This window comes from Taudactylus pleione, unplaced genomic scaffold, assembly GCF_031769625.1.
Source record: "Taudactylus pleione unplaced genomic scaffold, aTauple2 ptg000129l, whole genome shotgun sequence".
NCBI lineage: Eukaryota > Metazoa > Chordata > Amphibia > Anura > Myobatrachidae > Taudactylus > Taudactylus pleione.
In genome coordinates, this window is record NW_028284531.1 from 18,064,032 (window position 1) to 18,089,404 (window position 25,373).

Below are 25,373 nucleotides of genomic sequence, written 5' to 3' on the forward strand. Positions count from 1 at the left end.
TAATTCTTCTTGCCTTTATGTCATCGTTTTGGGGTATGTGACCACGTCTTCAATACAGTCTTCACTTGGATATAAGCTTTGGAGTGCCGATTGTTGTTGACTGCTGTTAATATATATATATAGTGTGTGTGTGTGTGTGTGTGTGTGTTACAGATCGGCGGTACTCTAATCAAAGGTAATGCAGTAGGATGATATATTAACTTTTCGATGTTTATTCCATCATCAGAATATATATATCATCCTGCTGCATTACCGTTGATTACAGAGTGCCGCCGATCTGTATTGAGGCCCCGCTGTGGTGTTTCTACGGAGGGCACCTGGAGAATTTTTATTACATGGGAGTGCCACCTGAACTGTTCTTTTTTTTATACACGGATGGCGGCACTCAGGCTTTTCAATCTCTCAGAAAAAAATACCAGTAGGCCTGGCAATGCTGTCAACTTTTACATTCATCAGCGTAAACTTTCATCAGAACCTGATGAAAATATATGCTGATAAATTTAAATTACTGCATTGCCGGGTCTACTGGTATTTTTCCTGAGAGATTGAAAAGCCTGAGTACTACCATCTGCCGATGTATTCTATGCGATTTTCATTGAAGGGTACTCGGGGTGTTGCATTTAAAAGTTATTGAGAGTGCTGAGCAGTTTTCTTATGTATGTGAATATCTTCCACTGCTCTCAAGGTAAAGCTGCCAAAACTTACATTTTCAATAATAAACAACTATTAGACGACAGAGTGACAAATCTTATATATAAAATTATTTTGTTTGTCCGGTTATGCATAAGGAAAATCTTGCACCGATTGGGATGAAACCAATGTGAGGTGGTCCAGTTGGATCCTGGCCAGGTCGGCCCTCCCGCTGGTGTACACGGGGCAGAACTTTGAGCCGTGGTGCCTGTTCAGAGCTTGACACAGAATGGATTTGGATGAAAACTTCAGAGTGGTAACACTGGATTCTAGAAGACGTACCTGAGAGTTGAGGTCCTGAACGGACCTCCTATTGGTGTACGCTGGGCAGAACTTTGACCTGGGGTGCCTGTTCTGGGCCTTCCACTGGATGGATTTGGATGACATCACATAATAAAACTTAACTTGAAGATTTTAACCAGGGCAACGCCAGGTACTTTAGCTATTAAATACTATGTACAGTATACAATTGCACATAAAATAATTACAGGCAACGGTGTCATTAGGAGCTGCAGACCTGAGACAAATTGTAGAGGGGTAATAATCAACAGATATGTATTTTATAGACAAGTCAAGGTGCGCAAGTGTCAGCAGCTCAAAAGACAAATCAGTGAAGAAAATGTTGCCCACACTTTCAAAACAAGAAATAAACTAAAAAAATTCACAATAAGTAACAGCTGAGCGCTGACTTGATTACTTTCCTTTTAAGGTAGATGTTCTTCAGGTTCATAAGAGTGGAGAGAGAAATTTTTGACTCTTTGTCTCTCAATGCATAAAAGAGAAGAAAAAAAATACAATAGTGCAACACCGTCTTCGTAATTAATACATTTTGATATATATCAAGCTGGAGCAATATTGTACCTACTGGTTAGGTAGCCTAAAGATGCAATATCAGGAAAGGGATACCCACTTTGGATCTTTTTCTCATAGTTCCTCCACGATTTCTATAATGGATGTAGAAAAAAAAACAACACTTCCCCAAGTGTAAATAAAGGGGAAGAGAGCCTCTAATAGTGTATTAAAGTTTTAATTCAAGGCAAAACATATAAAATCATGTGCAAAGATGCAAGAAGCAGCAATAATAAGGATGGACTCCTACCAGATATTGTGGTCTATTATACAATAATAGACAAAAAGGCATAAAATACAGGTATCCAGGCGTCCCCAGCAACCACCTCTATATTCAGCACAAATAGGAAGGCAGGTCCACCCAGAATGTACATTTCACTGGAGCACCACACCGACGCGTTTTGACATTTCCTGTGTCTTTCTCAAAGTGTGATGTGATGCTCAACTAATCAACTATATATACCCATGCTCATTTACATGGGGCTTAACCTAATTCCAGACAAAGAATATCTGCCAAATAATCCCACTCCTAAATTCTCATACAATCCATGCTAAAGGCTCCCCTTCCATTACTCCACATATTAGTTTCTACGGCCAATCCTTTCCCACCAAAAGTTTGTTTGGATACAGGAAGTTCCTTGGGGAAGAAGCTTCCCCTTGTGCGGAATACATCATTCCTGCCAGTTCCAGAAAGTGCATATGCAAAACCACATTATGCTCTCGAAACCGTAAATGACGTGGGAGAGTAATTCGTCCCTTCCGGTCTTCGTGGTGTCCGGCCTCGGAACCAGAAGTGACGCGGGCAGGTACCTCATCATCTTCGGCCTTCGCTCTTGCCGTTCTAAGGTTTATCGCCTGTAGGTGTATCCGGAAAACCTTTCCTCTTTTTTTTACTTTTACAGGGAGGAAGTTAGTGATCACCGGACATCGTATTCGTACTTCCGGTTGCGGACATTTTCTAGAAGATTCTTTTATAAACATGTGGGCCATTTTGGTGTGGATTGTTTAATTTTCTGAAACTCGAAAAACAAAATATAAGAGGACCAAATAATTTAATTTACACATAAGACGCAAAACATAAAAAAAAAAAACATACAAAACATTTGTATATGAAGGTGACCAGTCTAAAAGATATTTAATAAAAATTTATAAAAACCATTTTACTTCGAAGTCCTTGTTTAACCCCTTAGGGTGCAGGGTCTCAAAGTCAAAGATCATTTTAATTTCCGTTTTAGCTAATTTTACTGATGTTTCCTTCATTCTATTATTGCCTAAAACTCTATTTAAACCATAAAATATTTTAATATTCCTAAAATCACACTGATGGTTCTCTTTAAAATGTAATGATAAGGCGTGTGTTTCTAAACCCTTTTTAATGTTGCCAAGATGATCCCCTATCCTTATCTTAAGGGATCTGCTGGTTCTCCCAATGTAGAACATCCCACATTGGCATTTAACTGCATAAATGACATTAGATGTGACAAGGAATAAAATCCCTTATGATACATTTTTTTCCGTTAATGGCAATTTCTGGAATTTTTTGACAAATTGTTATAAATATTTTTTACACCCTTTACAACAACCGCATCTATGGAAACCGGTTGATTTGTTTATCAATACTTTTGGTGACGAAGGACATATGCTCCTAACAAGGTTTGACCTAAGGTTAGGGACTTTTCTTTATACAGTATAGACACCGGAACCTCTGGTAAAGCCTTCCCAATAATGGGATCCCTTTTCAGCAGGTTCCAGTGATTCTTTGATATTCTTTCTATATTGTGATGAGAAGCTAGTCACAAAAGCCCTTTGGAATTCACCCTCATCTTCATTCAATCTTTCTTCTTTTTTTTACCCTTAAGTTCTGTCCTAACTATCGGAATTACTTTCTTTAAAAGGCATTATCCACATGTTTCTTTTTGTATCCTGAGGATTTAAAAGTTTTCTTCAATTCCAGGGCCTGGAAGACATTCTGATCTGTACAGTTCCTTTTCATCCTTTTAAATTGGCCCAAAGGGATTGTATCTAGCCAATTATTGTAATGACAACTTGTTTTATTAATATAGGCTTTAGAGTCAGTGGGTGCAGGGGTGAGAAAAATAAAAAAAAACAACAAGAAAAGGAAAGAAAATAAAACAAATAAATAAATAAAAAAAAACACACAACATAAGGCAATAAATGAACAGGAAAAAACAGAAAAAAAATAAAGATTTTCAACTTAAGTGATCATTATTCTTTTGAAGGATGAAATCTCTCTCCTTGAAAAGGGATTAAAGTTTGCACCATCGAAGAAAATTTAACAATTTGACACTTATGTCAATTTAGAGACGTTTTTAAGAAAGCAGACTCTCAAAAAATTGAACAAATTAAAAAATAATGAAAATGAACAGGAAACGGGGAATACAGGGACACTTTTTAAGCAGAGGCCGGACACCACGAAGACCAGAAGTGATGAATAACCCTCCCGCGTCACCTCCGGTTCCGAGAACATAACGTGTTTTGCATATGCACTTTACGGAACTGTGTGGCAGGAATGATGCATCCCGCACAAGGGGGAACTTATTCCCCAAGGAACTTCCTGTATCCAAACAAACTTTTGGCGGAAAAGGATTGGCTGCAGAAAATAGGCTACTGTGGTAGCATTGTCGGATCGGATCTGGACCGGCCTGCCTTGGAGTAGGTCCTGTGGGAGGATGAGCGCTTTGTATACTGCGCAAAGCTCCAGGATGTTTATGGGCAAATCACTTTCCTGATTTGTCCATCTTCCCTGGCGTGGAATCCAGAATGGAAGACATGAGCCTTTTGTAACCACCACGAAAGAGCCGAACTGCTGGCGTGAGAAGGATTCTCTCCCGGTGGAACGGGCAGTATCAGTTGTTGCAGAAGCCTAGAGTGGAACTGAGCGTATACCACCATGTCGAAGGTGGATACCATTGATCCCAGGACCTGCATCACTGATAGCATGGATACCCTTCCCTTGCGGAGCAATTTGCGTACTCGCAATAATAGGGTCGAAATCTTGTCCTCTGACAGAAACACCCTTTGTGCCTGAGAATCCAGAAGTACCCTCCAGATGTACCATTCGCTGTCTTGGATAAAGAAAGGATTTCTTCCAATTGATGATCCCGCCGTGCGTCTGTAAGCAGGTAATGGTCAGTTGGAGATGGTGGATATATCAGAAGATCGTCCAGGTATGGCAGTATTTTGATTCCCTGACACCTGGGAGGTAGGTAGTCATAACCGCCATTATTTTGGTGATGACCCGAGGTGCCGTTGACAGACTAAAGGGCAGTGCCTGAAATTGGTAATGTTACAGGACAGCAAACCGTAGAAATTGTTTGTGGGATGGCATAATAGGCACATGCAGATACGCATCCTGAATGTCCAGGGAAGCCATAAAATCTCCAGGTTCGATTGCCAAAATAATTGACCGAAGAGTCTCCATACGGAACTTGAGTACACAGATAAACTTGTTGAGGGTTTTCAGATTGAGGGCGATGAGACGAAATTTGGTTTCTGAACCAAAAACAGACTGGAATAATCCTTGTTGAACCACAGGAACTGGGATTCACACCTGCCCGCAGCAGGGAGTACATGGGGCACGATTCGATTCAACGCGATGTAAATAGCGCCGGGAGCGAGCTCCCGGAGCTATTCAATACACCGCGCTGCCAAGTCAGACTAATGATTTCTTCTCTCATCCCTCCCGGGATGAGAGCAGAAATCCGACAAAAGTCCTGGCGCCAGGCTGTTTTCTGCCCTTCGCGCCTGGAAAATCGCTTCGTGCCGGGAAGTTAGGTCGGGGAATGCCCGTTATCACACCTAAACACCCTGTTTAAGGCACGATGTTGAGAATCCAACAATGCCCCAAGATGTAGCATCCTCTGTGAGGGCATCGGCGAGGACTTCTTCCAGTTGATCAACCAACCATGGCTTTGTAGCACCGTTATTGTCAGCTGTAGATGCTGAAGAAATAATTCCGGGAGACCTGGCTAGCAATAGGTCGTCCAGGTAGGGCAACAGAAGGCAGTTAGGCCGCCATTGCAGCCGCAGTTGTGCCGCCATTGCTGCCGTAACATTGGTGAACACCCTGGGTGCCGTGGACAGTCCAAACGGCATGGCCTCGGTTCAAAATGGGTTTCCATTTTGAACCGAGGCACTCGGTGGAACTTGTTTAGGGACTTGACGTTTAGGATAGACCTGTATGCACCATTCAGTTTTGGAACCAAAAAGAGTGGAATAATAGCCCATTCCCCTCTGCGGAGTAGGTACCGGAACTATAAATCCCTTTAGGAGTATAATCGTATAACTTTCTGCAGTTCCAAAGCCTTTTCCTGATCCATCTGAAGTCCCGTAGGGAAGAATTGATGGTTTGTATTGGAAGGAGAGGGCGTACCCTTGATACCACTTCCCTTACCAAAGTCTCTGTTGTGGTATGCCACCAACACTGGGCACTTAGTACATTCAGTAGATGGGAAAGGATACAAAGATGCCAATCATTTTGTAACATGGAACAGGTTACTGCATGCCATTTCCATAAGTTCAGTGAGCTACTCAGACTAAAACTCAGCTTCTGGTGTTTAAACACTGGAGCCTTAGGTCTAGGAGCTGGCTCATCATCCTGTATATTTAGGATTGATTTGACCACTCCCACCAAAGAAGGGACACCCACTGTAGCAGGATGGTCATCCTCTCCTGAGATAGACCCTGGAGAAAAACCCGGCGTATCATCTGATTCCTCCAATGATAAGTCTGAATCTACATGCTGAGCAGACTGATCAAATGATATCGTCCGCTTAGGCGCTTTAGTGACCACAGGTCTGTTCACCTGCAACATTTGTTAAAACGCAGCAGCTGATTGAGCCATAATCTGACTTGAGTGGGCATAAACATCCATCCAGGAAGGATGTACAGGGGGAACAAACATAGCAGGCTGGACCTGTTGTGGGTATCTAAGGGAGGCGGTGTGGGAGTAGCCAAACTGTCCACTAGCTGCGTCATAACCTGAGACAAGGATACCCAAGATGGCTCCTGTACAGGGGCTGGTGAGGTGGTTCTTTATAATAAACAGCAAACAAAGCATCCTGTCTAAAGTCCTGAGAGTACAAGCCCGCCAAACAACTTTTACATGAAACCAGCACCGGGACCCTCGGTTTCCTTTTTACCCTTATTCTTAGACATAAGAAGTGCAAATGTGACTGCCTTCACAATATATGTCGCCCCACTATAGCAACCTCCAGCATGTCTCCAACCGGCGGAGGTACAGGGAACCACCTTACCTGCATCCCCGTGCTTCCGGTTGCAGTCCCAGCTGCAGCGCTAACCAAGCTCTGCCTAAATAACCAGTCTGGTTACTGGTGTTGCAGCACCGGCAGGGGGTAGGTGGAGTAGCAGCATAGGGGTCCTTTAGGATGCTTAGCGCTGCTTGTTTTTTTTTTTTTTTTTTAATAAAAAGCTTGGGACTGCATGAGTCCCAGTTATAACTGTGCGTCTGAATCCTGCTGCACCAAACTCAAAACTAAATGCCTGTGGCCAGGATATATGTGGAGGAGGACCTGAGGCATCCTGGGAGCAGACAGCTTAATTGATTGGTGCCTGGATCACCCCAACCACATTTTCTCCCCATTGTATCCCTGTGGATCCCTATGGACCCTGAAGAAGAAATGCTGTTTTCACTTGGATATAAGCCTGGAGTGCCGCTTGACTGCTGTTACTATTTGGAGCACCCGTTCAGAAGGCACCCAAGCAAGTTGTATTGAATGGGCACCAGCAGGCCCTAGAGTGTCAGATTCTGGAGAGAAAATAATAAAAAAATATATATACACACTCACACACTGTATATAACAAGAGATATGGTAAGAACTTACCTTTGTTATCTTTGTTTCTACAAAGTCCATAGGGTTGACCTTGGGGTATAGCTGGATCTGGATCCACGGGCACCACACAGTTAAAGCTTTTGCTGCTCCCAGGATGCACTTTGGTCCATCCTCTATGCCCCCGCCCCCGAGCCACAGGCATCTCAGTTGGTAAGCAGCCAAGGCCGGAGGAGGAGGAGGAGACGAAACAGAGAGAAGGAAGACTGGAACACACAAGAAACCATACTCACAGAAATGGGAGACGGAAAAACCAGTGACCAGGCATACAGCCCATAGGAAGCCAGGTGCATCAGGGCAGGTGCCCTGTGGACCCTATGGACTTCATAGAAACAGAGGTAACAAAGGTAAGTTCTTACCATAACTCGTTTTCTACTTCAGGGTCCACAGGGTTGACCTTGGGGATGTCCCAAAGCAGTTCAACTAAGGACGGGGACGCTCCTGTGCAGAAGGGAGAATCCAGCGCCCGAAGGATGCATCCTGAGAGGCAAAGGTGTCAAATGCATAAAACCTCAAAAATGTCTGAATGGAAGACCAGGTGGCCGCCTTACATGGCTGAAAAGCAGAGGCGCCACGTCTAGGAGCCCAAAAAAGGACCCACAGACCGAGTGGAATGAGCCTTAACGGAGGCTGGAACAGGTAAACCCTCCTGTGTATAAGCCTCACAAATAAAGCCAACGGGCTAGTTTGTTTGGTTTTCACAGGAGGGGTTGGCCTGCCAACAAAGAGGACAAACAAGGAATCAGACTTCCTAACGGAATCAGTCCAGTCCACATAAATTCTGAGAGCACGGACTACATCCTAGGAAGCCTCACCAGCTGAAAGATCAGGTGACTGACAATCTGACACAACAAGTTCCTGATTGCAGTGGAACTTAGAGACCACTTTAGGCAAAAACTCAGGACGAGTGCGAAGCACCACTCTGTCCTGGTGAAAAATCAGAAAAGGGGAGCGACAGGAAAGCGCCCCCAATTCTGACACACTCCTGGCAGAAGCAATAGCCAGGAGAAAAACAAACACACAGTCTTAAACGTTAACCACTTGAGTCCCAAGGAGCCACAAAGGGAGGCTGGATTCGAAGAACACCTTAGAAAAAAGGGTGAACATCTGGCAGTGTAGCGATCCTACATTGGAACCACACAGACAGCACGGACATATGAACCTTCAGGGAGGCAAGACGTAAGCCTAGGTCCAAACTTGACTGAAGGAAAGGCAAAATCCTAGAAACTCAGAACACCTGAGGATCATAGTTTCTGGACTCACAAAACTGAAAGTAAGTGTGCCACACTGTGGTAAATCTGTACGGAAGCAGGCTTGCGTGCCCTGAGCATGGCACTAATAACCGAACCAGAGAAGCCCCGAGACCTTAAGACGGCTGTCTCAAGAGCCACGCCGTCAAAGACAGACGACCCAGATCCGGGTAAAGGCAGGGTCCTTGAGTAAACCGGTCCCAACGCTGAGGAAGACTATACGGAGGGTTGATGGAGAGGCTCCTCAGATCTGAGTACCAAGGACGTCTGGGCCACGCAGGAGCCACCAGCAGAAGCGTGCCGCCGTCCTGCTTGAATTTCCACAGGACCCGAGGCAGCAGGGATATCGGAGGAAACAGATACGCCAGTTGAAATGTCCATTTAACAGACAGTGCGTCCACCAGACTTGTGCTTGCGTCTCTTGTTCATGACCCGTACACGGGCAACTTGTGATTGTGACGGGAGGCCATCAGGTCCAGCTCCGGCTGGCCCCATTTGTCCATGAGTAGTTGAAATACCTCTGGGTGAAGCGACCAATCCCCAGGATGCACGTCGTGACGGCTGAGGAAGTCCGACTCCCAATTGAGGACTCCTGGGATGAAGACCGCAGAGATTGCTGGAATGTGGCACTCCGCCCAAGCAAGGATGCGAGAGACCTCTGACATCGCAGCACAACTGCGTGTTCCTCCCTGGTGGTTGATCTATGTCACCGTGGTGGCGTTGTCGGATTGAACTTGAACCGCCCTTCCGTGAAGAGCGGTGCCGGACGACTGCAGGGCCCTGTACATTGCCCGTAGTTCTAGTATGTTGATGGGGAGAACCGCTTCTCAGTCCAAAAAACTGGTGGGGCGGTCTGTGCCCAAAAGACAGGACGTACCCCTGGGAGACCGCTTCTCGAACCCAGGCATCCATGGTGGTATTGTGTCAGCACTGGGCAAATTGAAAAAAGTCGGCCTCCCACTCTGGGGTCCCCCAGAGGGAGGCGCGGCCCATCAGGCAGAAGGTTTGTCTTCCTGCTTGGAAGAAGGGCGCCTAGCACTCCAGGCCTGCTTCTTGGGCTTAGAGGCAGCTTTGGTCGCCGACTGCCTCGGGAAGGACTGACCTTTAGCCTTACCCTGAACCCGAAAGGCAGAGCTCCTGACCTTAGGATGCGTTGTAGTCGGAGGAAAGCGGACTTGGATTTAGCCAGAGTATCCACTATTTTGTCCAAGTCTGGACATAACTCCCCATTAAATGGTAAGGCCTCCAGGCCCTTCTTAGAATCTGCATCTGCTCTCCAGGACCTCAGCCACAAGGACCGACGAGCAGACACTGCTGCCGCTGAAATTCTAGAGGTCAGCAGACTTGCATCCAACGACGCTTCCCCAATATAGGACGCCGCATCTCTCATCTGTCCAATTAACGCTCTCTGGACCTCCGGAGCCTCGTCTGGAAAGGTATCCTCCAATGCGTTGGCCCAGCTCTCAATGGCTTTAGCCACTCTGGAGATGGCCATAGGTGGACAGGCCACTGCCCCTGAGAGAGAGTAGATAGACTTTAAACAAGTCTCCCCTTCCTGTCTGTGGGATCCTTGAAGGAGAAGATAGACTGTAAGGGCAACGTAGCGCTTTTGATTAAGCGGGTGACATGGGAATCCACCGCCAGTGGGGTTTCCCATTTCCTGCAATGAGCCTCAGGAAACTGATAATTGGATTCCAGTCGTTTTTGTGGCTGGAATCTCTTACTGGGCAACTGCCAGGCCCCCGTCATATGATCCGTCAACTGGTCAGACGGGAAAAACCGAAGTCACCTTAGCCTTCTTAAAATTAGGATACTTTGACCTAAGGGCCGATGCATCCTCCTCTATATGCAGGATGGCCCGCACCGCCCTAACCAAAGCCGGCACATTAATGGAGGACTTAGTCTCTACCTCTTGAGCCATGGCGTCCGAGTAAGAGTCCTCATGTACCTCCCAGTCATCTGAAGACACATCAGTGTCCGTTAAATGCGCAGCCTGCACTGGACGCTTAGACGCCTTTGAAGGCATGTCACCCTGTAACATTGACTGAAAAGCTGAAGACGAGGCTGCCAAACTCTGGACAGAGCTGGAGAGTACATCCACCCAGGGTGTAGGAGCCGCCTGAGGAAAACCCTGAAAAGGCACCACAGACTGCTGCGTCACTGGGGTAGACTGAACATACAGTCAGGTGCATAAATATTGGGACATTGACAGAATTTTCATATTTTGGCCTCTATTCAACACCACAATGGCTTTGAAATGAAACAAACAAGATGTGCTTTAACTGCAGACTTTCAGATTTAATTTGAGGGTAATTACATTCAAAATCAGGCGAACGGTGTAGGAATTACAACGGTTTCTATATGTGCCTCCCACTTTTTAAGGGGCCAAAAGTAATGGGACAAACTAAACAATCCTAAATCTAACTTTCAGTTTTTAATACTTTGTTGCAAATCCTTTGCAGGCAATTACAGCCTAAAGTCTGGAATGCATAGACATCACCAGACGCTGGGTTTCATCCATGGTGATGCTCTACCAGGCCTCTACTGCAAATGTCTTCAGTTCCTGCTTGTTCTTGGGGCATTTGCCAATGTCCCAATATTTATGCACCTGACTGTACATAGTACCTGTATACTGACCAACCTGTATTGTACTGTACTGTACCTGTACACTGACCAACAGTCTGAGACCCGGGGGGAGACAGCAATAACTGCGGAATACCCGGGGAATGGTCGGCTAGGGAAAGCAGTCGGTACCGCCAGACGGTCCGCGATGGACACCAGCAACTGTGAAAACATCGCCCAAGGAGGGTCCTGCGACATAGGGGATTGAGAGGGACCAGGTAATAGCTGGCACCGCACGCACAGACAGTCCTGTGAAAAATCCTCCCTCTCCACTCCTGCAGAACAGCATCTGCAGGAGAACACAGGAGCCAGAGCGCTCAATCTCCTCATCAGACATACATTGACTATATATTTTGTCATGTATGTATGTATGTATGTATGTATGTATGTGTGTGTGTGTGTATATATATATATATATATATATACACACACACACATATACACACATGACAAAATATATAGTCAATGTATGTCTGATGAGGAGATGTATATGTGTGTATATATATATATATATATATATATATATATACATATATATATATATATATATATACACACACATATACATACACACACATAGATAGAGATATATATATATATATATATATATAAATATAAAACACAATAGAGAAGTATGGTGTTTAACACCTGCGCACTCACAAGTATGCATCACAACAGCCCACAATATGGTACTGTGTAGCACCCAACTATGTGACTGACCTCACAAATACGTGATTTATATACGTGAGGTCCACAGAAAACACCCTTCCCCCACACACCTGTCAGGCCATAGGAGGAAAGGGATAGGTATAAGCTGACAGTAAGTAGAAAAAAATAGCACAGACTGGCAGCACTAGCAAAAGTCACATACCATGCAGAAAAGTAATACTCACTACACCTTTCACTACAATCAACCTGTCCAGATTCAGTGTCTGGGAGGGCTATAGTGCCATGTACACTGTCCTTTAGCAGGGGAGAGGTACACAGAGGAACCGGTCCACGCACCGCCTTGGAGATCTGCGATGCTGCCAGTAGAAGATGGCCGCCGGAGACCTCAATACACGTGAGAAAAGGCGCACTGAGGGGAGGAGCCACTAGACATTGAAGGCTGCCTCCCCTGGCTAGCAATTAACCCCAGGTTTGCCGGTTCCCGCTGCCGGCATATCACCCTGGTGGTCTAGCGATCACGCGTGCTATGCCTCTACAGAGGGGGAGCCTGCCGCCGCTGCTAGCGCCTCCGGTCTGTCCCCAGAGACCGGAGGCAGCAGACTGCATTATACCCGCGGGCCGGCACACGTGACGACTCACGGCTTACCTGTTCCCCGTCACTTCCGGCAGCAGTCATAGGGAGTCCCCAGAGCCCGGCTAGTACAGACTCTGGGGTCCCGCCGCGATCCCCAGATCTGTACTGGCGTCGTGGCGCCAGCGGGGTGTAGAAGCGGCAGCGTGGACGTCCTAATGGACAGTCTGATGCTGCCGCTCTGAAGAGAGAAAAATAAAACACTTCTTTTCTTCTTTAAAAATAAGCTTAGGGGCTGCTCCTGCCCAGCCCCACTGCGCAAGGGTGACCCGACTCCGGCCGGGCACCAACTAAAACTGAGGTGCCTGTGGCTCGGGGTATAGGGGAGGATAGACCCAAGTGCATCCTGGGAGCAGCAGAAGCTTTAACTGCGTGGTGCCCGTGGATCCAGATATACCCCAAGGTCAACCCTGTGGACCCCCTATGGACCCTGAAGTAGAAAGAAATTTTATATATTAAATATGCAATCTCCGCGATTGTCTGATGCTTTCAAACTAGTTTGAAAGGTTCAAATATATTGTAATCTGTATTAGCTTATTGATAGGATGTGAATAATACAGGGTCATAACACAATCACTGGGGCTCATAGCAAAATGTGAGGAAGGCTTTCATACATGTCCATCACTGGCTATGCTATTAAGCATACACAGTGAAGCTCCCCCATCTGAGCTATAAGAACTAAATGGGTCAAGTGCATGGATCAGACCCCCACACATGCACAGAAGAGGGGGTTGAATTCTGCCCATGACTCCAGGTTACATGCCAATTTTCAGTCTTATTGAACCACTACAGTGTCTTAGAGTTTTCACTTGAAAGCCAATTGTTTCCCATCATAGTAGCCTCTGTTACAAACACACAACATGAAACAGACACCTGCACATCTCCAGAACTGAGAACATTGCAGCCATTTTTCTAAAAACTGACACTGCCACCAAGTCTACTCTAACACCCACGTCACCTCCTAAGCTTAACCAGGAGAAGTCCATATTGTTGGGCCTAAAGAAAACAAAGTACAAGCAGACAGGCAGTAGTTACAAGGTAGACTTTTAATTTACTATACAAGAACTGTACAAAATGTCAAAAGCATTGGGGTGCATTACCACAAATTAATTTTCTTCTCAAACTGCGTCACGGACTGGACCTTTAAAGCCATAAAGAATCTACCACTATTTGCACATGTACAAGTATCCGTACAGAGAAATCTGTAAAAGGATAAGAGGCCAAAGTTCACAGCCTGTACAGAAAGACCCATGTTGTGGCAGTTACATTAATATGCAATAACTGGGTTTTTATTAACCCATACTGTATATGGTTTAGGGTGTCACTTAGATAAGCACTGTAATTTATTTGGATATTTTATAGTACCTCATTTATACAGTGCAATATTCTCCTTGGTCTTTGGTGTGATCACGTATCCATATAAGGATTAGCTACCTACAAAGGTGAGAATACGTATTTAATAAAAAAAAGAATTAAGCATTTCATTAGAATACACCAGTTTTTGGTAGTCATCCCCCTAAGTAACTGGTGTTGTCTCTGTGGCCCGGTTACAGAACACTGACCGCGTGGTTGAAGTGTGTGGCAACAGTGACATCACTGATCCTATCATTATTAGGAAGTACTTGTGTCTGGACAAGCTGTGTGTAATCTGTTGTACTTTTACATACTGGAATAGTGATAGGAAGAGATCTAATCGATTTAGCAGAAACGCTTTCATGAATAGATTTACTTTTAAAAAAGAATTGGACTATTTTTTGTAGTGTTTTCCTATTCTGAAAATGTTCATAAATGTGTAACATGTATTTTTCTGTATGACTAGAATATATAAAATCAGGTTACTTCTACTTCATCACGGTTACATTTGTTTTGAGGTCACGTTGCCCACAGAATATAGTACAATACAGGTATAAAAGTCCATAAAAATGCTAAAGTAGTTTGTGGCGATGTCATCAAAAACAAAGAATTTAAACAAACATTGTGTGGAATAGCTGTAGTGACATTAGAAATAAATGTGCAAAAAGTGTTCATGATTATCTAAAAACCGTATATATACAAATAAAACATCAAACCTTGCAAAGTGAACGGTAGTTAGAACATCCGATTCTATAGCTATTATACAGTACAAGGAACATTTCAGAATGGATAAATGCAAACCATCAGATGCAGACCTTCAGAGATACTTTATAACCAATACTTTATATCTTGAAGCGAACTAAGATTTTATTAATATATGCTAGAGAGAGATGACATTACAGTGCAAAATTAGCATGGGCATTCCCCCATCTAAGCAGAGTCCTCGGAGCGCACCCAGAGTACATATACCACAGAGTGGCAACTGATGCAAAAGGCACATCTGCTTTCATGTCCATTTCAGTCCATGCTTGTGGACAGGTTATCAAATGTTGGTTATGGTAGAGTTCAGGATTCGGGGGTTGGTGTTAGCTCTTGTAGCTTTTGAAAGTTCTCGCTGTAAAGGAAAAACATACATTACTACTGGTGGCTACCAATTAGGAAGGAGGGCAGGCAGGAATATAAAAATAAAATTTTGCTAAGGGGTCATGCCAAATGCACCATAGCGATATACTGACAGGTTTATAAGAAATTCATAGAATATTTAAGGTCCTCCCTCCTTATACACCCATAACAATGCCTTAAAGGATTGAACAAGGAATAAAGTACAAGAGGGAGAAAAGAAAGCAAAACGTTCAAATGTTCTCTAAAAAGATCATGACAGAACGGAAAAGAATTATATAGAACAGTGCGTAAAGAGGGATGCAGCGGGGCATACAGTGTCCACCATAGTACTCAGAGAATAAGATCAGTTAAGTAAAAAAAAAAAAAAATACGAAGAGATTTTACAGTAGGTAAAAAAAATCATATTTCCTTTTTCGTCCATCTGGGGAATGCCAAAACTCTGGGTGATATACCAAAGCAAGCCAATTAAAAGGGAGTTGGGGAGCGTCAGAACTGGTCGCTCTCAATTATCCCCCCAACACTTGCATCCTTTGCGCCAAATGTATGGAAGCAGTAAAAAACTTTGTAAAAAAGTGTGTACGGATGCCCAGGTAGCCGCTTTGCAGAGCTGCTCCACTGAGGTACCATGTCGTACCGCCCAAGAGGCTCGACCGCATGAGTCAAAAGAGCCCGCATTGAGGCCGAAACAGTCACATTTGAGGACAAATACGCTTGCCTAATGGCAGAAGTAACCCATCTATCGATGGACCCTTTTGAGGCAGGCCAGCCTCTTTTTGGTGCATCAATACCAACAGTGAATCCATATGCCTAAAAGACGCAGTACGGTCCAAATAAATGCGCAACGCACGTACCACATCCAACAATGCTAATGAAAAACCTTCAGTAGCCACTGAATTCTGGCGAAAAGCCTGAACTACAATAACCTGGTTAATGTGAAAAGCCGATACCACATTTGGCAGAAAGGAAGGTTTAGTGCGTATCACTACCCTATCCTCGTGAAAAACGATAAGTGGATCTTTACAGAAAAGAGCCGCTAATTCAGATACCCTTCTGGCCGAAGCAAAGGCCAAAAGGAAAACAACCTTCAGAGTGAGGCATCGCAATTCTATAGATTTCAAAGGCTCGAATTGAATTTAGTTTTGGAGGCACTTCAAAAGGCTCAAGTCCCAAGGAGGAACCGGTGGGACATAAAGAGGCAGTTTGCGAAGAACCCCCTGAAAGAAGGTCTGAACCTCTGGAACGTTGGCCAACTTCTTCTGAAACAGAATTGATAGAGCCGAAATTTGTTCTTTAAGAGGAGACCATTCCAAACCCTCAACTAACCCCTCTTGTAAAAATGGCAAGAGGCGACACACTCTGAACTTTTCTGGTTTGAACTTGTTCTGTTCACACCAGGAAATACATATCTTCCAAGTTCGATGATATAATCAGGATGTAACTTGTTTACCAGCCTGTATCATTGTTTTCACCACAGACTCTGAAAACCCTTTGGCTCTCAAAAACCCAGAGTCAAGAACCATGCAGTCAAAGCCAATCGAAGCAAATCTGGGTGACGGCATGGACCCCTAAGTAACAGATCTGGACGCAGTGGCAGACAAAACGGAAAGTCTGCCAGCATGTTCCGAAGAACTGTGTACCAATGACAGTGTGGCCAGTCTGGAGCTACCAGAATGACCGGCCGTGCCACCAGTCGAATCCGCTGGATTAACTTAAGTAACACTACCAGAGGAAAGATGTATCATAGTTGAAACACCCAAGGTGCGGTCATGGCATCCACCAGAGATGTCTGAGGATCCCGGGACCAAGATCCGTACCTTGAAAGTTTCCTGGTAAAACGAGAAGCCATTAGATCTATATCTGGAGCTTCTCATCTGGCCACTATTTCCGCAAACACCTCCTTGTGTAATTCCTATTCCCCTGGATGCACACTGTGGCAACTTAAGAAGTCCACCTCCCAGTTGTCCACCTCTGGAATGCTGAAATAGTTGGGACCCAATTTTCTGCCCAATGAAGGATGTGAGAAACCTCCCTCACTGCCAGCCAGCTGCATGTGCCACCCTGCTTGTTTATGTAAGCAACTGCTGTGGCACTGTCTGATTGGATTCACACTGGTAAATTCTTTAGATAGCACTGGGCCTGAATCAATGCATATCGAATCGCCCTTAATTCTAGTATATTGATGGGAAGAGCGGTTTCCTGAAAAGACCAAAGACCTTGTAAGTGTGTCTAGAATCAGCGCTTCCCAGCCTGTAAGGCTGGCATCTGTGGTGACAATGATCCAGTCTTTTCTTGACAATGGGCAACCCTTGTTCAGATTTGTATCTCGTAGCTACCACCTGAGAGACTGCCGGGTCTGTCGAGATAATCTGAACATCTGTTTAATTGAGGGTTTGTTTTTACCCATCGATGAAGCAATTGGTTCTGTAGAGGTCGGGTGTGAAATATGGCAAAAGGAACTACTTCAAATGAAGCTACCATTTTTCACAGTACCTGCCTAGCTCTGAGCACCAAGATATGAGATGGTTGTCAAATAGTCCTTATTTTGGATTGCAGATCCTGAATGTTTGCTTGTGGAAGAAACACTGACACTGAATGGAGAAGGCCCAAACATACCGCCCTGAGACGGAATAAAATTTAAGTTTGACTTTAAAAAATTGATGATCCAGCCAAATCTCTGGAGCAGGTCTAAGGTAACCTGAAGATTTTGTTGCAATAGGACCCGTAAATGTGACTTTAGCAACAAATCGTCCAGATAGGCAAACACATTTTTCCCCCCACTCCTGAGTAGAGAAATCATGTGTGCCATATCCTTCGTAAAAACTCTGGGAGTGGAGGCTAAATCGAAGGGTAGAGTCTGAAATTAAAAATGCTGATGGTCAACTGCAAACCGCAGAAGATGCTAATCTCTATGGACGCTAGAAATTCTTCTTCCTCCATGGAACAAATGACTGACCTTAGACTCCATCTTGAACTTTTCCAAGTGAAGATAACCATTTAACCTCCTGAGGTTGAGAATGGGCTGAAACGACCCATCTTGTTGCTTACCAAGAAGAGGTTGGAGTAAAAACCCTAGCCCTGTTGTAGTACTGGGATTGGAATAATTACTCCGGAATCGGAGATCACAGAAATTGCTTGCATAAGAGCCACCTTCCTGCAACAATCTACTGGGAGAGGGGTGGAAAAGAAGCCAACTGGAACCGGACCTTCCAAATCCAGCATGTAACCCGTGGCGACTATTCGATTTACCCAAAAATCCAGATTGGAACAAATCCAATGTTCCCAGAATCTGAGTAAACGACCTCCCACCAGAGGACGGGTCCCAGACCCGTGATAGTCATGCGGATTGACCCGATGGTTTATTAGCAGGCTGACTGGTGCCCGTGACCTTACGTCCCCTAAAGGTTCCTCTTCGGGAACCCCAAGGTGCACCCAGGTAGGCCTGAAAATTTCCTCTACCCAGATACCGAAACCTAGGAGTTTTAACTTTTGGAGTAGTTACAGGAAGATATGGACTATTTCCTCTTGTAATCTGAGTAATAATCTTGGAAGAGTTTTGTTTGGTCCAGAATCAACCTTCAAAAGGCAATGCCTCTAAAGCATGCTTAGGTTCTACATCTGCCTTCCAAGATTTAAGCCACAGCGAATGCATGGCTGAAATGGCCAATGCAGAAATTTGACACTGTACCTGAATAGTAATCTATCAAAGAGTCACCTATATAGGTAAAAGCTTCTAAAATCTGATCAGCTAAGGAACTAGCTTCAGATTAACCAGTAATCTGATTCACCAAGGCACTGGCCAATGTTAGACGCAGTGATGCTCCTGACAAAGTCAATAAAGCTTTTAATACAGTCTCACTTTTCCTATCCATAGGGGTCTTTTGAAGTTACAGATTGTGTAGTAGGAATAACCGTATGGCTTACTAACCTAGCAATAGGAGCATCCACCGTGGGTGGAACATCCCAAAGCTTGGTATCTTCTTCTAAAAACAGATACCTACCTAAGAAATTTCAGATTCCAAAAATGTTCATCAGGCTTTAACTGTGCCTGGCCCGGAGTGTCCCACCAGAGAACGGGTCCCAGACCAGTGATAGTCATGCGAATTGACCTGATGGTTTATTAGCAGGCTGACTGGTGCCCATGACCTTATTTCCCCTATGGGTTCCTCTTCGGAAACCCCAAGGTCCACCCAGGTAGGCCTGAAAATTTCCTCTACCTCTTCATTAGCATTGTTGGATGTGGTACGTGCGTTACGCTTTTATTTGGACCGTACTGCATCTTTTAGGCATACGGATTCACTGTTGGTATTGATTGATGCACCAAAAAGAGGGCCAGACACAGTTAAAACAAGAGATATGGTAAGAACTTACCTTTGTTATCTCTGTTTCTACAAAGTCCATAGGGTTGACCTTGGGGTATAGCTGGATCTGGATCCACGGGCACCACGCAGTTAAAGCTTTTGCTGCTCCCAGGATGCACTTTGGTCCATCCTCCTCTACACCCCGCCCCCGAGCCACAGGCACCTCAGTTGGTAAGCAGCCAAGGCCGGAGGAGGAGACGAAACAGAGAGAAGGAAGACTGGAACACACAAGAAACCATACTCACAGAAATGGGAGACGGAAAACCGGTGACCAGCCACACAGCCCATATGAAGCCAGGTGCGTCAGGGCGGGCGCCATGTGGACCCTATGGACTTCATAGAAACAGATAAAGGTAAGTTCTTACCATATCTCTTCTTTCACTTCAGGGTCCATAGGGGGTCCACAGGGTTGACCTTGGGGATATCCCAAAGCAGTTCAACTAAGGACGGGGACGCTCCTGTGCAGAAAGTAGAACCCGGCGCCCGAAGGATGCATCCTGAGAGGCAAAGGTGTCAAACACATAGAACCTCAAAAATGTCTGAATGGAAGACCAGGTGGCCGCCTTACATAGCTGAACCGCAGAGGCGCCACATCTAGCAGCCCAAGAGGGACCCACAGAACAAGTGGAATGAGGCTTAACAGAGGCTGGCACAGGTAAACCCTCCTGTGCATAAGCCTCACAAATAACAGAACAAAAGCCAACGGGCTAACGTTTGTTTGTTGGCAGGCCAACCCCTCCTGTGAAAACCAAAGAGGACAAACAAGGAATCAGACTTCCTAAAGGAAGCAGTCCGGTCCACATAAATTCTGAGAGCACGGACTACATCCAAGGAAGCCTCACCAGCTGAAAGATCAGGTGACTGAAAAGCTGGCACAACAAGTTCCTGATTGATGTGGAACTTAGAGACCACTTTAGGCAAAAACTCAGGACGAGTGCGAAGCACCGCTTTGTCCTGATGAAAAATCAGAAAAGGGGGACGACAGGAAAGCGCCCCCAATTCTGACACCCTCCAGGCAGAAGCAATTGCCATGAGAAAAACGGTCTTAAACATTAACCACTTGAGTTCCACCGACTCAAGAGGCTCAAAAAGAGGACCCTGCAGGACCCGAAGAACCACCGCCAAGTCCCAAGGAGCCACGAAGGGAGGCTGGATTCGGAGAACACCTTGGAAAAAAGTGTGAACATCTGGCAGTGTAGCGATCCTTCATTGGAACCACACGGACACATGCACCTTCAGGGAGGCAAGGCGTAAGTCCAGGTCCAAACCTGACTGAAGAAATTCAAAGATCCTAGAAACTCGGAACACCTGAGGATCATGGTTTCTGGACTCTCACTCACTGAAAGTAAGTGCGCCAAACCCTGTGGTAAATCCATGCGGAAGCAGGCTTGCGTGCCCTGAGCATTGGTACTAATAACCGAACCCGAGAAGCCCCGAGACCTTAAGACAGCTGTCTCAAGAGCCACGCCGTCAAAGACAGCCGACCCAGATCAGTGTAAAGGCAGGGCCAGTGAGACAATATGTCCCGACGCTGAGGAAGAAGGTACGGAGCGTCGATGGAGAGGCTCCTCAGATCGGAGTACCAAGGACGTCTGGGCCACGCTGTAGCCACCAGCACGAGCGTGCCGCCATCCTGCTTGAATTTCTGCAGGACCCGAGGTAGCAGGGATATCGGAGGCAACAGATACGCCAGGTGAAACGTCCATTTCACCGACAGCGCGTCTACCAAACTTGCGCCTGCATCTCGTCCTTGACCCGTAAACGGGCAACTTGTGATTGTGACGGGAGGCCATCAAGTCCAGCTCCAGCAGCCCCCATCTGTCCACGAGTAGCTGAAACACCTCTGAGTGAAACGACCATTCCCCGGGATGCACGTCGTGACGGCTGGGGAAGTCCGCCTCCCAATTGAGGACTCCGGGGATAAAGACCGCCGAGATTGCTGGAATGTGGCACTCCGCCCAAGCAAGGATACGAGACACCTCCGACATCGCAGCCAGACTGCGAGTTCCTCCCTGGTTGATGATTTACGTCACCGTGGTGGCGTTGTCGGACTGAACTTGAACCACCCTTCCTTGAAGAGCGGTGCCGGATGACTGCAGGGCCCTGTACCCCGCCTGCAGTTCCAGGATGTTGATGGGGAGAAGTGCTTCTTCAGCAGTCCAACGTCCCTAAAGTGACAACGAGCCTGTCACTGCCCCCCAACCCCAGAGACTGGCATCTGTTGTGAGCAGGACCCAGTCCGAGATCCAAAAGGGGCACCTCTCGACCAGATGAGCTGTCTGAAGCCACCAAGCCAAAGACTGCCGAACCTCCGGGGACAACACCAGCATCTGAGCGCGGATCCGGTGAGGTAACCCGTTTCATTCTGATAGAATCAGCCCCTGCAGGGGCAGTGAATGGAACTGGGCAAATTCCACCATGTCAAATGCTGACACCATGGACCCCAGAAGTCTCATTGCCGAATGGACCAACATGCGGCAACTGCTCAGGCAACTGTGTATCCGCAGCTGTAGGGAGGAGACCATTTCCGGAGTCAGGAAGATCCTTTGCTGACGAGAATCTAGCAGGGCTCCCAAATGAACCATCCGCTGTGATGGAATCAGGGAGGACTTTTTCCAATTTATCAACCACCCATGCGCTTGCAGACAAGCGAACGTCAGGTGGAGATGTTGAAGCAGTATCTCCGGAGAGCTCGCCAGCAAAAGGAGGTCGTCTAGATACGGTAGCAGCCGTACATTCTGGCTCCGAAGATGTGCGGCCATGATCGCCATCACTTTGGTGAATACCCTTGGTGCCGTGGAGAGGGCAAAGGGTAGCGCCCGAAACTGATAGTGATGCTGCAGGATAGCGAACCTCAGATACCGCTGGTGCGAAGGTGCTATCGGAACATGGAGGTAGGAGTCCTGGATATCCAGGGAGACCATGTAATCCCCAGGTTCCATCGCCAGAATGATGGAACGTAACGTTTCCATCCTGAATTTGGGAACTCTGAGGAATTTCTTCAGACACTTCAAATTGAGGATAGGGCGATGAGAACCATTGGGTTTCTGCACCAGAAACAGTAGAGTAGTACCCCGTCCCTCGTTGTGATTGAGGAACGGGAACAATGACCCCTGATTTCAGCAAGGACTCTATAGCTTCCTGGGCTTAGAGGCGGTCTTGGTCGCCGACCTGCCTCGGGAAGGACTGATCTTTGGCCTTGCCCTGAACCCGAAAGGACCGAAAAGCAGAGTTCCGCACCTTAGCAGGTGCTGAAGCCGAAGGGAGGAAGGCTGATTTGGATTTACCCAGAGTATCCACTATTTTGTCCAAGTCTGGACCAAATAGCAACTCCCCATTAAAAGGTAAGGCCTCCAGGCCCTTTTTAGAGTCTGCATCCGCTCTCCAGGACCGCAGCCACAAGGACCGACGCGCAGACACTGCTGCAGCCGAAACCCTAGAGGTCAGCAGGCTGGCATCTAACGATGCTTCCCCAATATAGGAAGCCGCATCTCTCATCTGCCCTATTAATGCCCTCTGGATACCCGGAGCATCGTCCGGAAAGGTAACCTCTGAAGCATTGGCCCAGCTCTCAACGGCTTTAACCACCCAAGAGATGGCCATGGACGGACAGGACACTGCCCCGGAGAGTAGATAGACTTTAAACAAGTCTCCACTTTCCTATCCGTGGGATCCTTCAGAGAAGAAATAGACGGCAAGGGCAATGTAGCGCTTTTAAATAAGCGGGTGACATGGGAATCCACCGCTGGTGGGGTTTCCCATTTCCTGCAATGAGCCTCAGGAAAAGGATAATTGGATGCCATCCGTTTCTGTGGTTGGAATCTCTTATTGGGTGACTGCCAGGCCCCCGCCATATGATCAGTCAATTGGTCAGACAGGGGAAAAACATTCGACGTTACCTTAGCCTTTTTAAAATTAGGATATTTCGACCTAGGAGCCGATGCATCCTCCTCTAAGTGAAGTATGGCCCACACCGCCCTAACCAATGCCGGCACATTAATGGAGGACTTGGTCTCCACTTCCTGGACCATGGCGTCAGAGTCCTCATGTACTTCTCCGTCATTTGAAAACACATCTGTGTCAGTTAACTGCGCAGCCAGTGAAGCCGTAACAGGGCGCTTGGACCCCTTGGAGGGCACATCACTTTGTAACATCGACTGAAAAACCAAAGATGAGGCCGCCAGACTCTGTACAGAGCTGGAGAAAACATCCACCCAGGCTGGAGAAGCCGCCTGAGGAAAACTCTGAAAAGGCATCACAGACTGCTGCGTCACAGGGGGAGACTGGACATACACAGACAGCCCCGTATAAGGCCCCACAGTCTGGGACCCGGGGAGGAGACTGCAATAGCTGCGGAATACCTGGGGAATGGGGGATGGTAGGCTGGGGCAACGCCCTAGAAGGGACCGTTGTCAGGACCACTAAACGGTCCACAATTGACGCCAGCATCTGGGAAAACATTGCCCAAGGAGGATCCTGCGACATAGGGGGTTTAGATGGGCTAGGTACCAGCTGGCACCGCCCGCACAGACCATCCTGAGATAAATCCTCCCTATCCACTCCCGCAGAACAGCGTCTGCAGGAAAGCAACACAGGAGCCACGGAGTGCTCAGTCTCCTCATCAGACATGATACAGTAAATACTTAATGAATACGTATCACCAGAAGAATTATGGTGTTAACACCCGCGCACTCACCAGTATGCAACACGAACAGCCCACAATATGGTACTGTGTAGCACACAACTGTATATGACTGACCTCACAAATATATAAAAAAAAGTAAGTGAGGTCCACAGAAAATGCCCTTCCCCACACAACTGCCGGGCCGTAGGAAAAGGAAAGGTATAAGCTGACAGTCAGTAAAAATAAGTCTCAGACAGGCAGCACTAGCAAAAGTCACACACCATGCAGAGAAGATATACTCACTGCACCTTTTCGCTCCAATCAACCACCCAGATTCAGTGTCTGGGAGGGCTATAGCGCTGTGTACACTGTCCTTTAGCAGGGGAGAGGTACACAGGGGGACCGGTCGACTTGTAACGCCTGGGAGATCTGCAATGCTTGCCAAAAGAAGATGGCCGCCGGAGACCTCAGAGGAGGAGTGGCCGCAAGATAAGAGCAGCTCAGCGACGCCAGGAGGGGAGGAGCCGCTAGACAGGGAAGGCTGCCTCCCCTGGCTAGCAATTAACCCCAGGGTTGCCAATTCCCGCAGCCAGCCTGTCAACCTGGTGGTCTAGCGGTCACGCCTCTTAGAGGGGGAGCCCGCCGCCGCTGCCAGCGCCTCCAGTCTGTCCCCAGACACCGGAGGTATTTGACTGCATTTTTAGTACCCGCGGACCACCGCACGCGGCGACCCGCAGCTTACCTGATCCCCGTCGCTTCCGGTAGCAGTCGAAGGGACTCCCCAGAGCCCGGCTAGTACAGACTTTGGGGTCCCGCCGCGATCCCTAGATCTGTACTGGCGTCGCAGCACTAGCGGAGAATAGGAGTGGCAGCGTGAACATCCTAAAGGACAGTCTGATGTTGCCGCTCAAATCAGTGTAAAACAAGAAAAAAATTAAACTTTTCTTCTTTAAATAAGCTTAGGGGCTGCTCCTGCAGCCCCACTGCAAAAGGGTGACCCAACTCCGACCGGGCACCAACTAAAACTAAGGTGCCTGTGGCTCGGGGTATAGAGAAGGATGGATCCAGATCAGCTATACCCCAAGGTCAATCCTGTGGACCCCCTATGAACCCCTGAAGTAGAAAGCCTGATAAGAAATTTCAGTTTCCAAAAACGTTTAAGTATCTATATCTGTTTTTGGAAGAAGATACCAAGCTTTGGGAGAGAAACCCAGGGACATTTGGAGTGTGGAGTCTCTCTCAGGGTGTTGTCCTTTAGAGTGGGAACTGGATTCACACAAATCCTCTATCTAACTACCACTCTGCTAGCGCTTGTTACCTGTTGAACAGAACTAA

At 46.6% G+C, this 25,373-nt stretch overlaps 1 protein-coding gene across 4 annotated transcripts in view; it reads right to left on the reverse strand.

Annotated features, from left to right (window-relative positions):
- Positions 1-13,625: 13,625 nt before the first annotated feature.
- PRC1 (protein regulator of cytokinesis 1) overlaps positions 13,626-25,373 on the reverse strand; it is an 82,955-nt gene continuing 71,207 nt past the window's right edge. For 3 of the 4 annotated variants that reach the window (XM_088472922.1, XM_088472921.1, XM_088472920.1), the window contains one exon: positions 13,626-15,048. In XM_088472922.1, the coding sequence (XP_088329048.1) occupies positions 15,020-15,048 (29 nt within the window). In that variant the 3' untranslated portion in view covers positions 13,626-15,019. The remainder of the gene's footprint in view (positions 15,049-25,373) is intronic. The other variant, XM_088472923.1, reaches the window with a different exon arrangement.